The sequence below is a fragment of the Helianthus annuus genome, chromosome 5 (assembly GCF_002127325.2).
Source record: "Helianthus annuus cultivar XRQ/B chromosome 5, HanXRQr2.0-SUNRISE, whole genome shotgun sequence".
NCBI classification, from domain to species: Eukaryota; Viridiplantae; Streptophyta; class Magnoliopsida; order Asterales; family Asteraceae; genus Helianthus; species Helianthus annuus.
Window position 1 is genome coordinate 72,454,986 of NC_035437.2, and position 15,978 is coordinate 72,470,963.

The following is a 15,978-nucleotide window of genomic DNA, read 5'->3' on the forward strand; positions in this document are numbered from 1 at the left end:
TGAAAATAAGGTTTGTGTATGTAAAAGCAAGTAAATGTTCATGTATCAAGTAAAGTTCACATAGAGCATAAGTTTCCACATGCATTCAACAAGTATAACACATAAGTTGCGTAAAGTGGGTATAAATTTAGTTTGTTCACGAGAATTATTATTGTTTGTGATTGCGGTAACGTGCGAAATGATTAAAACGACATTTCGAAATGAATGAACGTTCAAGTATAAAATCACATATAAATTGAGATACATAAAAGAGAGGCTCAATAAAACATAGGATTGTTTCGGGTAGAGAAACGCCGACAATTCCAAAGTGGGTCGAAAGTCCTTTCGATTTAGAGATATTGTGCTTTGGCCTATAAGTAAGATACTCTCGTCGAGAAGCGATTAACGGTATCTTACCCTTCCGGTTACTACACATCTCTAAATGATTGGAACATTCGGGACTTTGGCGAGAATAAAAATCAAGGAATGGGACTTAATCGACAAGATGCGGGTTTCACCCCTAACTTGACGATCTCGTACCCTAAATGTGGTTGGTACTTGTCGGCCAAAGATAAAATTTTGACACTTTGACAAGGGTCCACTAGAGTTGAAATGGAAATTACCATTTAGATGTGGATGTCACTCCTAGCTTAATGGTGAATTTCGTGCAAAAATAGATTAAAGGTAGAGTGAGAGTCGTTTACCAAATTGTGGGTTTCACGCCTATTTTGGTAAAGTTGTCTCGTTGATGTTACAAGAGTATAAAATAGCATAAGTGTATTCGTGTTAGCCTTAGGAAAGGCGCATAAATTTAATAACAAGAAGTGTAGCTAGGAAGCATGCATGGTAGAGTACAAAAGTTTTAAACAACAAATAAGAGACAAAATTCCTAGAACTATAGATTAAGGCAAAAGCATGGCAATTTTCCTAATTCCCTATAGTTATGGCTCTGATACCAATCTGTCACACCCCAACCGATGGCGGAAACATCGGAGTGAGACGAACAAGATTGCAAGAGACTTCATAACGCTATTTGTGACAATATTTAAATCAACCTTTTTCATTTCATAAATCAAATTGTCAACATTACATAGAAATCTCAAATAACAACATGTTCGAAGAAATACATAACAACATAATCAAAATTGATACAACATTTAAACCTAAACGTCTATATGTGTATCTAGGCATCATGCCTACTTCATTTCATGGTCTCATCATCATCAACCTGTAACATGTTAAAATAAAATTCAATGCAAAAGCAAAGGCGAGTACACAAGGTTTGAATAGTATAGCATAAGTATAAAGCATTTTACTCGAATCCACATGGCAATTTGTATACAAGGTAACTAGCATGCATATCATTACGTCTAAACCCAAAGTGTCCACTAGTATTTAGCATCCCTTGTCACAAAAGTAACAAGACCGTATAGTATATTGACCTAATAAACCCCCGTCGGGTGGTGTGCTACTCCTATAGCGCTATAATTGTTAAGCGAGGGTATAACATAGTAATGGCATAAAGCATGTATTATCTAGCATAACAAGTAGCATGTATAACGGATTGAGTTCGTAAAGCATGTTTATGTGTGTGTAAGTGTAATTTTGTATGGTAACATGTTACAACCCAAAAGTGGTTTAAAAGGTAAATGGGTCGAGTGTACTCACGGTTTTGCAAGCTTTCCCACTTGAATCCGTGAAGAGTTGATTTGATGGAGGGAACACCAAGTTATCCTACAAGAGGAAAGTCAAGGTGTATGAGTAATTTGGAAGAAAGATGGGATATTCGGACTTAAGATTCAAAGAATGAAAAAGTAAATATTATGAAAATATTCACTATGGTATTAGCACTTGTCTTGAGACTATAGTAATCCCTAAGGATTTGTATGTGATTTCATAGGTTCAAGACCTATTAGAATCGTGACAAGGAACTACACACATAGTGATAAACTTATTAGCTTGATAGGGGATTTATATAATCACTACCAAGGGTTCGGTTTTAAGGTCTATCATAGTTATAATATACATAATAATATACTTAGTCATGTAGGAGGCGGGAGGTTAGACCTTCCACTTTGGTACCTCTTGGTGTCATATAAGTCAAGTAGGAGGTGGGAGGTGAAACCCTCCACTTTGGTACCTCGAATGATTTATTAACATGTGGTCATGTAGGAGGTAGGAAGACGAATCTTCTCTTTAGGAACCTCATAGATATGTACAAAAAAAAAATTACAACTAACTAAGCAAAACATCAAGTGGTGTGTGGACATGTATGTAGGTTAGCCTAGGCTAGCCAAGTAGTCACACCATCTTCAAGTTCAAGACTTGACACCACTTGTGAGCTAAGAACTCGATTAAAACAGAAAGTTTAGAGTGTTTAGACACTCCTATTAAGTGTAAAACAACCTTGGTTTGGCTTTACTAATCATACAAGAGACTAGAAGCATAAGAACACAAGTTTGTTTGAAGTAAACAAGAGTTTAGAAAGTTTTTAAAAACACAACAGAAAGTTTATGGGCACTTTTAGGGTATTTCCAGGTCTGATTTCTCCAAGGAGAGATCAAGGAATCAAGCCCAAAGATTATCCAAGCATTTAGAAAGAAGAATCAAGTGATTTGGTTGAGTTTTGAGCAAGTTATGCTCACTTTTGTAGGAGGTATGAATCTGTCCGAATTTCTGATTTGCAAGAGCTTTGAGAGTGATTTTGGAGAGATTTGAGAGTAAGATTTGAGTTTGTAAAGTGGTAAGTAGGCTGATTATAAGAGCTATTTATAGGGAGGAAGGATTAGGGTTTAAGTGGGTTGCAATTAATACAAATAGTTGGGAGTTTGGCATTAAAAAAAACACAACCAAACACCCCCACCTGGGTGCGGCCGTGAGGCTGTCATCAGCGCATACATTTCTTTTTTTTTTTTTGTGTGTGTGCTGAATCTAGATTATGATTATTAAGTTATATATTATATTAATGAATCCCTTATTATGTTAGTAGGAAACCATAGTTAAAAAGCAAAAAGGAAATTACTACACAACCATGTTGTGGCCGCCAATGCTGCCATCCTTTACTTCTTTCCTTTTTTTTTAACATATTAATATGTATATTTAAAGAATTCAACATCAACTTTACGTTGATTGTTGATGTTACGTATTATAGTATTATTTTATTATTATTATTATTATTATTATTATTATTATTATTATTATTATTATTGTTGTTATTATAATATTACTATTTTATGGTTATTAGAAATACTATTATTATTATATTATTACCACTATACGTATTTAATAGTTAACAAGTATGTATAAGTAATAAGTATCGGTATGTCGAGTATGGGTTGCGCGTATGCATTCGAGATTGGTAACGTATAACCCAAGTATTGCAACACGTATAAGCATGTATTTAAAAAAATAGAATTTCATTACGATCGAAGTCTCGGATTTACATTGGTTTGAAACGAAATACGAAATACAAAAGGAACAAGCTTTCAAAAATAGAAATGCAAACAGGCTTGCTATAAATGGAAAGTACGAAAATAGCCGGGCGTTACAACTTGCGACATCAAAATATGGTTAACTAGTTCACTAGACTAGTGTAAGTTGTATTTTGATACCTTCAATTCTTTTCGCTTAGGCGTCGACTAGTTAACGACACTTTTATGTCATACCGACAAGACTTCGTAGCAAGTTGTTATTCCACCGTTAAGCGAAGCATGAGGTGATTCCGAGTCCCATAATAGGCTTAACTAGTTCACTAGAGTTTTCCTTTGGTTGTTATGATGTCGGAAATAGTGCTTACTAGCTCGTCGGTTCGCTAACGGACTAGTTTAGTGCATAGCGATATAACATCGGAAGCTTATGATTTTGGTCATCCCATTGATATCCTTAAAATGTTTTAGCGTGTTTTTCATCAAGTGACATAATTCCGAAGTCCCGGAACTGCTAAATTATGGTTTCGGACGAATTAAAATGTCATATTTTTTGCCGAAATGGACATTTTTGCAATTAGGGCGTTATACCGGATGGTCTTGTATCTTTGCAAGATATGCTTTCGTATTATTGTTTTCTTATTATAATGGACTCAGTTATGTTATCCGTGTGTCGTTTTTCAGTGTTTCGTTCTGTTTTCACGGTTTTGCTGGCATGAATAGTGTACCGTGAATAGTGCACGCAACACTTTTTACCTACACTTTTAGGATATTGTTTGACTGGTTTCGAAATATGACGAAAACCAGCATATGTTTTAGCTTTGTTTTCTTGTCCTAACACTGATATCCAGTATACGACACAGTTATGTAATTAAATTACGCTAAATGCATGAGATTAAGAAATATAAATAGTGATTAGATTGTACAGAATTACCGGTTATTTGCCAGTTGTCACATGGACGACCTCGGTATCTTACTAACACTATACTACGCTCACGATGGGAGCACTTGCCCATATGTGTGTTTAGTGTTAGTAGAATATCGTGTTTTATAAATTTAAAACTTGACTAATGTGTAAAATGGGCTTAAAATATCAAGAAAAACATGATACACTTGACACACACCAAGTTTTTGGCGCCGTTGCCGGGCACACAAGGATTTTAAGAAAGTTAGGAATCAACGGCCTAATTTTTTTTTTCTTATTTCTCTTTTCCTTTTAGGATTTTTTTAAAATTTTCAGCATCTGCAGACTTCAACACGGGGCTGTGCCCACTGAACACGCCCGTGCCCAATCTTTGTTACTGGCAATCTTGTTTTAAGTTAGACAGTAGCTGAACACGGGGCTGTGCCCACCGAACACGCCCCCGTGTCCGCCCTCCAGTTACTGAAAACAGAACCGTAAGATCCCCACAGCAGAGTTGGCGGCAGTGGCAGTGGTAGTGGTGACGGTGGTGGGTGCCGGCGACATGCGACGGTGGTGGATGGCGGTAGTGGTGGTGGTGGGTGGTGGTGGCAATGTTGGTGGGTTGTGGTGTTGTTAATGAAGGGTGAAAAGGGAATGAAATGGAAAAAAAATAGGGGGGGGGGGGCAGATGGAATGATTTTGAGGGAATGGAATGCATTTTAAAATAGGCGATTCCATTACATCGACCAACCAAACACTCTTTTCTGTATTCCCTCACAATGATCCATTCCACCTCTCATTCTTGCATACCAAACGCTACATTAGGATCAATACCCCTTTAATCAAAGCATCAAACATCATTGAATGGCCCGAGAAATTTGTTCAACAAACGCTACTTTTTATACAATTCAAAACATTTACGATAAAACGTGTTGCAACCTTGAATTTAACTGTAGGTTAACGCTAATGAAGTAATGAACCATAACTATGTAACACTTCCTAATAGATTGACCTGAAAATAGCATGTTCAAATTATAAAAAAGCCTTCAGTCACCAAAATTGTGAAATTTGCTCCTTGCAAATACTTCTTTGTTCGAGTATGCAAATAAATTGAGAATATGATCTAAGTAATAACGGTCCAAGTTCCTTTTCGATCCTAACTCCAATAGCGAATAAAAATCAAGCATAAGAAATTTGTTTAGCGAATATAAATATTAGAGTAAATTGTTGTTTTGGCTCCTACGGTTTATATCAAATTGTTATATATTACAAAAATAGAAACTCTTAAAAAAACACACGCAGGTTCCCAATCTATGCAGTTTTAATCCACCAGACTAATATCTATTCATTAACAATATCTAATATTAAATAAATATTATTTTACCCTTTTAAACCACAAGGATTAAAACCACAGTTTTACTCTATATTTTTTTTCAGTTCTCCTGTAGTCTTACATTAACAAAATAAATGCTCGATACAATGTATCCTTCCAAATTTCATAAATATAATAAAATTTTTTTAAACTAAAGTTTAAATAATATATTACATCATAAATTAAGAAATTATGTCAGGTTTAAAGTTATTATAACGTAGTTTATTATAAAATAATATTATTATAACGTAGTTTTTTTACAAAATAATATTATTTGTTTACAAGGAAAACCACATGTTTAAAGTCTTTAGAGAAAATTTTCATTTTAGTCCCTGAGTTATGTTTAAATTTGTCATTTTAATGTAAATAGTTTTTTTTTCTCCTCTGGGTCCCTGACTTTTCCCTTTTGTTGTCATTTTGATTACATTGTCTAACTTCGTCTAAAAACCCCATTTTTAACCAGGGGTTCAAATTACCATTTTGATCCATTCTTTTTTTTTTATATATTGAAAATATAAAAGAAAATATCTAATTAGTGGGACTCACCCCTACCCTCCCCTTCTTCATCAAATCTTCTCTCTATATACTTTCACCTCACTTTATATCTCCCATCTAACACCACCATCAACACCATCCACCACTGCCACCACCGTCACTACCCTCCTCCCTAGATGGCCTCTACATGATTGATTCCTTCTATTTTTAACAGCCGGTTGCACTACATGATTGATTCCTTCTATGTTTAACGGCCGGAAAATCAACTTGGCTGGAGTCCGACGACGATGATTTTTCTGATCCTTTCAGAACGTAATCCTGGTCGTGTGCAGGGTAAATAAAATCATTCCTTTACCACAGAGAGAGTTGAGGCGATTGATTACATTTGCACAACGAGATTAAATAAACTTGAATTTATCCTCTCTCTACACATAGATATATGTATGTATCTATTGATACACTCACCTCGGAGATAGAGGTCGTCTGTGGAAGAGGGTAGTGACAGTGGTGGCAGTGGTGGATGGTGTCGATGGTGGTGGTGGTGGTTGTGGCGGCTGGTGTTGATGGTGGTGTTGGGTGGGAGATGTAAAGTGAGGTGAAGGTAAGAGAGAAGGGGGGGAAGAGAGAGTGTGTGTGTGGGTTTGATGAAGAAAGGGAGGGTACGGGTGGGTCCCACTAATTAGATATTTTTCTTTTATTTTTTCAATGGATCAAAATGGCAACTTGAAAGATTTAAATTGAAAATGCCCCTGGTTAAAAATGGAGGTTTTTGGACGGAGTTAGGTAATGTAATCAAAATGGCAACATAAGGGAAAAGTCAGAGACCCAAAGAAGAAAAAAAAACTATTTGAACTAAAATGACAAATTTACACAAACCTCATAGACTAAAATAACAATTTACTAAGTCTTTATAAAACAGTTTAGTATAAATCAATATATTGTGTCTTTTCCTATAAAAGAAATTAGTATAAATCAATATATTGTGTCTTTTCCTATAAAAGAAATTATGTCTTTTCCTACTAATTAATATTTTAAGTACATCTTTCCCTCAGAAATTATGTTAGGTTAATCTTATTCACACACCTTTCAATTTCCCCTATATTAATTCATAAATTTAGTTTAGTTTGTGAAAGAGTTTCACGATTCAACTTTTTACAAGTTTACAAAGCTTTATATATAAGTTAGTAAAGCACAACCATATCAATACTTTTCACTTTTATCCTACACATTTCTCTCTACTCTCTTCATTCTCTCTCTACTCTCTTGATGATCAAAACTACATGCCAAACAGTTAAAGAGGATGATGGTGATGGTTGCAGCTTGCAGCCTGCAGCCGAGGATGGAACTGCCGTCATTTTCGTCGGCTTTTAAAACGGAGACGGTGACGGCTAGGTGGTGGTGCTATGGTGGTTGGGGTTAGGTGGTTGGGATGTTGTGGCAGTGGCTAGGTGGTGGTTCTACATTCTTGTGATGGTGGATGTTGGCAGTCAGCCGATGGTGGTGGCGAGGGTGGTAGGCGGTAGGTGGTATGACGGTGGTATCTGTGAGTTGTGTGGTGATGAAAGAGCATAGAAAGAGAAAGTGAAGAGAGAGGGAGAGAGAAAGAGAGAGAGTAGAGAAGGTTTCAATTGTTTTGTTAAAGTCATTGCAGAAGATCTATTATATGTTGAGTAAATTACAAGTTTTGTCATTTCTGTTTCTAACAAATTAAAGGCGGTGTCTTTTGCCTTTAAATTTGACGAGTTTTATACTTAATGTTTCAAAATCTCGCACGTTATATCCTTTAGCCCAAACTCAGTTAGATTTTTTGGTGAAGTATGATCATGTGACTTGCACATGAGGGTATCTTTGTCATTTTATCTTTCAAGGGCTATTTTGCAATGAATTATTATTCGGGGACAATTTGTAAAACACTGAAAAATAAAAAAATATATATAAAAACTCTCCTTCCCCTCTCTCTCTCTCTCATCAATGGGGAGAAGTGATGAGAGAGATAGAAGAGAGAGAGAGAGAGAGAGGAGGGGGAGTTTTTATAAATTTTTTTCAGTGTTTTACAAATAGTCCCTGAATAATAATTCATTGCAAAATAGCCTCTGAAAGATAAAATGACAAAGATGCCCTCGTGTGCAAGTCACATGACCATACTTAACCAAAAAATCTAACTGAGTGTGGACTAAAGGGCATAACGTGCAAGATTTTGAAACGTTAAGGACAAAACTCGTTAAATTTAAAGGCAAAGGACACCGTCTGTAATTTGATACAAACATAAAGGACAAAACTTGTAATTTACTCTATTTTATTTTTAGTACTCTTTCCATTTTATTAATTATTATATTTAAAAAGATCATTCATGCAACCATGCTCTTAACACATTCTTTCTATATGTTACCCACTAAATTGGAACAAACTATTAGAACAATATAACATTTTTTTATAGAAGACGATTTACTCACAAAAGAAGGATCAGATTTGCGATAGTGTAATAATTTAACCAGTGGCGAAGCTTGAGATTTTCGACCGAGGGGTCGAAAACGTATATACCCAAAAATTTCTATAAAACTGAGGGGGGGGGGGGTCAAAAACGTGTATACCAAAAAATTTCTATACAGAAACTACATACTCTCCACTACTGAGCAAAAAGTTCGAAGGGTCGGACACCCATTCCCGCGCCCACTATGCTACGCCCATGAATTTAACACGTAGGATTCGATTTGTGATAGTGTAATAATTTAAATCTAAAAATAACCCTAATTTTACTATTTAACAGCTAATTTTTTTTTTTGTAGGATAACAGTTAAACCTAAACAGCCTAAAATCTTTATAGGATAAGAATCAAACCTAGAAAGTGAATAACTGATTTTATTACAAATAATAAGGTTTCTAAAATTATGTAACTTTTGTATTTGTTACAAGTAGGAAGATGTTTTTTTAAAAATTCGACTTAGTCATTCTTTCTTTATGAGAGTGTTGTACGTTTTGATATAAATTTTATGATTCGATATTTTTACATTTAGTATTTGTTAGGTTTAACGTTACCGCCGTAACGCGCGTGTCCTAAATTCTAGTTTTATTCAAACACAATTTCCCACTTTAGAAAGATAAGGTAGAAGAGCATACCAATACCAATATCAACACCTTGTTAGGGTCGTCAGGCTTAAAGTTTGTATATCATAGTTTATTTTAAATTAATATTTTGTATACGTCTTTTCCTTACAATTGTGTTTGATAAAATAAAGTTTCTTTTAACAGTTGTGTTTTTTAACACATGGATGTTTATCGAATCGAATAGCGAATTTTCGAACTATTCAATCGACTTTTTATTTTTTTTACTTGAATTCATATTCGATTAGATTAGTATTTGAAACTCGAATTAGAATTCATTCGATTTAATTCAAATTCACACTAAACAATAATTATTTTACTTTTATTTTCTTAAACTATTACAAACTAATTATATTCAACATAAAATATAATAATCTGCAAAATTAATTAACTCTCAATATGTCAAAACACCAAAATTTAGAAGATAGGTTGGTTACTAGTTGCGATTTAAGTTAGGTAAAAATTTAGAAAGAGTAAACTGTCATTTTGGTCCCTGTGGTTTGGCCAGTTTTGCCACTTTAGTCCAAATCTCAAACTTATTACATCTGGGTCCCTGTGGTTTGCATTTTGTTGCCATTTTAGTCCAAATCTCAAAGCAGGTCAGATTCCCCACTAATGACCCTGCTATTTTGTCTTTACCCTCAGGGGCATTTTAGTCATTTTGGTCCAAAATAATGTTTGAAGATAAATAACCAGTTGATTTGCCCAGCTCATCTTCTTCCTTCAACTATCCCCCACCTCTTCCATCTCTCTCTTCAATCAACCTCCGCCACCACCACCACCACCGCCGTATCCGGCCACTACAAACCCAATATCACCATTCATCAACCACCTCCCATCCATTTCAGGTAACAGGCCACTTCCAGTAGCACGTCATCACCACCCCTCTCCTTCTGCTAACAGACCTGAGACCACCACCACCGCCAACACGTCATTACCACACATCCCCTTCTGCCGCCGGACCTCACCGACCACCGCTGCTACTACCCAACCTCAACCACCACCACTGGAAAAAAGCCCTAACCCCTAATCCCCTTAAGTTCCCCAAAATCTTATCAACACCACTACACTACCAGATCCACAAGAAACCCACAAATCTAACAACATATGGTAAACCGATTTGTGTGGAGGTGCTCACCGGATTGACTTGCAGGTTCACCGCATTGTGTTGCAGGTTCACCAGATCCACAACAAACCCACAAATCTAACAACACATGGTAAACCGATTTGGGTGGAGGTGCCCACCGGATTGAGTTGCAGGTTCACCGGATTGTGTTGCAGGTTCACCGACGGGGGACTGATGTAAGAGACAAAGAGGGCCGGTGGTTGCAGGTGGTGGTGCTTGGCGGCGAGAGGGTGGTGGCAGGTGGTGGTGCTTGGCGGCGAGAGGGTGGTGGAGGGATGAAGATGAGAGAGAGAGAGAGAGAGAGAGAGAGAGAGAGAAAGATGCGGGATGAAGATGAGGATTGTTGAAGATGAGGGTTGTTGAAGATCTGATGAAATGAAGAGATGAGGGTTGTCGAAGATGAATGTGTGTGGTTTAATTAAAAATGTGTTATAATAATTCTAGAATGACCAAAATGCCCCTGAGGGTAAAGACAAAATAGCAGGGTCATTAGTGGGGAATCTGACCTGATTTGAGATTTGGACTAAAATGGCAACAAAATGCAAACCACATGGACCCAGATGTAATAAGTTTGAGATTTGGACTAAAGTGGCAAAACTGGTCAAACCACAGGGACCAAAATGGCAGTTTACTCATTTAGAAATAATTAGTATTGGTAATGTTATAAATAATAAACGTGTTACTCATGGATGTAGTTCATACTTTGGCCAAGTTTAGAAGTTATGTGTGTGTATATATATGTTTGTGTGTATTTACATATATTAGAAAATTATATATAAGTTGAATTCGAATTTCGAATCGAATCAAATTGAAAATCATAAATTCGTATTCGATTCGAATTCGTTTACTGTACTCAAATACGAATCAACTCGAAATATGAACCTAATTAATCGAATTCGAATCGAGTCAAATTTCGAATTCATGAATCCGAATCGAATTCTGAAAACCCCTATGGTAACACAATGTTTTAGTTTTATAACATAATTTGATATCTTATTCTTAGCTAAATGTATTATTAAAATTTATAAAATGTTTTTTTTTTATCTCATAATTTATAAATAGCTCAAGTTACCACATTTTCTAATTACATATGAAGAGTAATAAGAAGAGTATATTGTGGTTTTGGTCCCTGTTGTTTAACAGGGAAAATAATATTTCTTTAGAAAAATAATATTGGATAGTGAATGACAATTTTGCCCCTCACTTGTTGATATTAATGGATGGATATTAGCCAGATGAACTAAAACTGCAAGGATTAAAATGTTTTTGCAAGACTTTTTATTTTTAGAACATATTACAATTTGGTATAAACCACATGCACTAAAAGGGCAATTTACTCTAAATATTAAAATATACATTCCATATATAACATAAATACATCTAACTAGTTCAAGTAGCATTTTGAACCCATCAACACTTGTACCGTACAAACATTGTTTAGAAACATTAATGATGAGGACAGAAAGTGAGCAAATAGCTAGCACCTTTGCAAGTTGCAATACTAGTGGGATCATCGTACGCATACGAATAAGCCCTGGGACACGCCACCTTAAAAATCCTTGAATACGCCGTAGGTTTACACGTCTGCGGGTTCCCATACCTCCCCGTACAACAAAACCTCGGAGCGTTAAACGCTGAACACGCACTCCTACACGCCACCACCCGTCTCTTGTCGCGTGACCGCACTTGCAACCCCACTGGACACATTATGTTCAGATCGCTAACGCAACCTGCATAACTGCATTTTCCGGTCCCCTTAAACGGCTTTATAGCTATCGGAATGTTATACCTGTTGGAGCAATCGGATCAAAAACAACAAACGAATAAAGGATCTTGTGAGAAATGCACTCACGGCTTTATTCTGTATGTAAATTCAAACAACCAAGACTGGAAACCCCTACTTTAGGAATGACAATGGGTCGGGTTTGGGACGGGCTTAGGTAATCCCAATCGGTGGCGGAGCTTGATCAAAAGTTTCGAGGGGCATAAAGTGATGGAACTCAAATTTTTTTTTCCTATCGTTATGTTTCGGGTCGGGTCGGGTTGGCTATTCGATTCAAGTCGGGTCAAATAATAATAGTTCCAAATAAAACAAAGTGTATATTTATTAAACTACCCATCATTTATAGACAAAGTTCATAAATAGAGTTAAATGCCATTTTAGTCCCTGTGGTTTTTGTCATTTTGCTAGTTTAGTCTAAAGGTTTCATTTTTAGCCTGTGGGTCCAAAAAGGTTTCATCGTTGCTATTTTAGTCCACTGGGTTAACTTCGTCCATTTTTTCTGTTAACGAGAAGGCCAATTCGATCATTTTATATGTAATTCTGTTCACTAATAGGGCAATTCGGTCATATAAAATGACCGAATTGGCCTTCTCATTAACAGAAAAAATGAATGAAATTAACCCAATGGACTAAGATGGCAACGGTGAAACCTTTTTGGACCCACAAGTGGAAAAATGAAACCTTTGGACTAAACTGGGAAAATGTTCCAAACCACGGGGAATAAAATGGCATTTAACTCTTAAAAATATTTAGGATATACAATTTAGAAAAAATAATCGGGGGACAATCCTATATAATTTTAAAATTTTCGGACGAAAAATCGAAACTTATACACTTCTAACCGAAACATTGGGGTGGGCGGGTGCACCCCCAGGCATCCACAATGCTTCGCCCATGATCCCAACCCCAAACCCGATTAGATAAGCTTGACCCAAACCCGCCGGGTTTCTAGTGGGTAAATACCCATCGAGTATCGGGTATACCCGCGGGTTTCGGGTAACCCATTAATTTTAAAAAGTTTACCCGTTGGGTATACCCGACCCAAAACCCATCGGGTAACTACTAATCAGTTACATTTAGTATTATCACTAAAGAAATATATATCAAATAACTATAATGTATACGATATAAAATACCTATGTGTATAGAATAAATGATGTATTATATATTTACATATTTAAAAATATAAAAGAAATTATATCGGGTATACAATCGGGTAAATGGGTTTACTTTATTAGGTAATTGAGTTGGGTAAACGGGTATATCATCAAATCCCAAACCCAGCCCAAACCTGTAAAAAAATAAAAACTAATCCCAAACACGTAACAAACCTGATTAACCGACCCTAAACCCATCCCAGATTTGTCGGGTTTCGAGTTTACCCATCAAACTTGGATTCGATTGCCAACCCTACGCTACTTATACTTGGTATTGCTTGATCACCAAACTACCCATCATAATTAAATAATGACTTATTTTAACAACAATTGTTACTCCTATACTTTACACTAATAATTTTAAACTACTCTTTTATCTAGGTTTAAGCTTATGACATTATGTGTCTATCAAGTGGGAAATAATGACTTCTAATTAGTAATTAAATAAATACACCAACTAAACTTAATCGATAAATATAACCAAAATAAACATTTAAACAATAAATTCTAACTAACTCTATCAAGATTCAAGATTAAACACCGCAGTACCCGTCGACTAGACTGACGTCGTAGAAGTCTTGTTCGGCGGTGAGGGTGATTTCAGCTAATGTTGCCGGTGGTGTACCGCCGGCGCCATTGCAGAAGAGGGAGCCTCCGCAGTCGCCCGTGGTGCATTTACCGCGGCCGGTGGAGTCGAATGAGCAGCCGACACGGCCCCAGAGACGGCCGGACCAGGCCGGTGGGAGGAAGAGAGTGTAGGCTTTTTTTGGTGGGAGTTTAAAACCGCCGCGGGCGAGAACCGGCTGGCCGGCACCGGGTTGGATTCCCGGCCAGACCGGATGGGTGCATTTGTTTACCATCATGATTGTTGTGGTGGATACACCGTGAAAGAGGAGGAGAAAATAGAACATGAAGATGGTGTGGAGTTGCATTGTTTCCATGAATGAATGTTAGTGGAAAAACAGGAATTTGTAACAACACTCCACACTCCCACACGAGTTATACTTGCTTTTTATTTTGAGTTAATTACTGTTTTCGTCCTGTTTGTCAAAAATCACTATTTCAGTCCATTAGTTTAAAAATTGCGATTTCAGTCCCTGTGGTTTCATTTTCGTAACCATTTCAGTCTCTGTGGTTTCACTTTCGTAACCATTTCAATTCATTAATTCTGTTAAGTACAAAGACTGAAATGGTTACGAAAGTGAAACCAAAGGGACTGAAATCGTAATTTTTAAACTAATGGACTGAAATAGTGATTTTTGACAAAGTAAAGAGACGAAAACAATAATTAACTCTCTTATTTATATATGTGTTATAAATTTTAGAGGACATAAAAAGGAACAATTTCTATGGATTAAAAACATCGCAAACTCGACGTTGGATTGGTAATTGTGGTGTGATTTGCATTTCGTTAATTTTCCAATGTGGTTGTAGTCCATTTCTTGTAGCCCTTGGCCTGTAACTTTTTTTTAAAGGCTAATTCATGTACTTTCTAAACATAGTGTTAATCTAGACTAATATTAACTATTGGACAATAAGACTCAACTACTTTGAGATAAACATGTTTAATGTATTTGTTGATGTCGCTAGGCTACAAACGCTTCACTGGCTGCTAGCCTTTGTTGTTAATATCTGTATTGTTAAAAAAAATATTAATTGTGTAAAATTGTTATTTAAATGGAGAATTGTTTGATTTAAGTATAATTATATAAAAATTAATTACGTTATAAGTCGGTGTTTCTTGAGAATATGTATTTTGTATCTATTAAATAAAAACTAAAAGAAAAAAAAACATGGCATGTGAAGAAGGTAATTAGTAGAGGAAAAGTTGATGTGTCATGATATATTGTCTTGGCACTTAATAAAAATGGTTTTTGTTATCTCTTTAATTTTTGTATAACATACCATTTATGTTTAGAAAAATATAATATAGATTAAAATTAATAAATAAAAAAAATCATATTAATCCGAATTTTACTCTTGAAAACTTTAGTCTCATTTTTATCAACTTACAAACCATTGGTGGTCGTAGGCCAAGTCGTCAATGTTGTTGGTGTTGTCATTACTTGATCGAATATTAAGAACCACAACTTGTCCTTGATTCCTATTGTCCACAACGTCAAAGATTGTAATGTGTTTTGCTCGTCTTATTATATTTTTATCATATTAATAACGTGTGTTTTTTTGCCATCTTTTAAATTTATATATATACGTACGTGTTATTGGTTTGTTTACACTAGCTAATGTTTTTTATATTGTTTTTTATCTCTTGTATGTTCTTCGATTTAGGGTTTGGTTTGATTTGGCCTTAACTAAGACACTAAATAGTAAATACGATATATAGTTATTTACTGAGATTTAAAATGTCTGTGAGAGGTGGTGGTTTTGGGTTTAATTTATGGTATTGCTTAGACAACGAGTATGAAAAAGTTTGGGGTGGTTTACCAGCAGTGGCGGACCCAGGATTTTATTTCAATAGGGTCCATTTTCGGGTCGGTCCTCGTTTAGGTCGAGTTAAAGTGAGATTTGAACTAGATTTAAAAAAAAAAAATAAGAAAAATGGGCTCATCAAGGATTGAACCCATGACCTCTTGGTGGAAAGGAAGAAGATTTACCACTACACCAGCTTTCTTTT

The 15,978-nt window shown here is 35.8% G+C and overlaps 1 protein-coding gene and 1 long non-coding RNA gene across 2 annotated transcripts; both read right to left on the reverse strand.

Moving 5' to 3' along the window:
- Positions 1 to 1,023: 1,023 nt before the first annotated feature.
- On the reverse strand, positions 1,024 to 2,711 carry LOC118492351. Its single transcript, XR_004893300.1, has 3 exons — positions 2,625 to 2,711; positions 1,648 to 1,713; positions 1,024 to 1,207 (listed from the first exon to the last, which is right to left on the reverse strand). It is a non-coding gene; the product is annotated as an uncharacterized LOC118492351 (long non-coding RNA).
- A 9,008-nt stretch (positions 2,712 to 11,719) lies between these two features.
- Positions 11,720 to 14,350, reverse strand: LOC110940416 (thaumatin-like protein). The gene is made up of 2 exons (XM_022181957.2): positions 13,893 to 14,350; positions 11,720 to 12,192 (listed from the first exon to the last, which is right to left on the reverse strand). Exons 1-2 carry the CDS (start codon positions 14,282 to 14,284, stop codon positions 11,850 to 11,852), a joined length of 735 nt encoding a protein of 244 aa, XP_022037649.1. The 5' UTR covers positions 14,285 to 14,350; the 3' UTR covers positions 11,720 to 11,849.
- Positions 14,351 to 15,978: the final 1,628 nt, after the last annotated feature.

Coding starts and splice junctions, on each gene's coding strand:
- LOC110940416 (XM_022181957.2), bottom strand. CDS start 14,284: ATGGAAACAATGCAACTCCACACCATCTTCATGTTCTATTTTCTCCTC. Junction 12,193..13,892: donor GACGTCAGTCTAGTCGACGG/GTACTGCGGTGT, acceptor TTGCTCCAACAG/GTATAACATTCCGATAGCTA.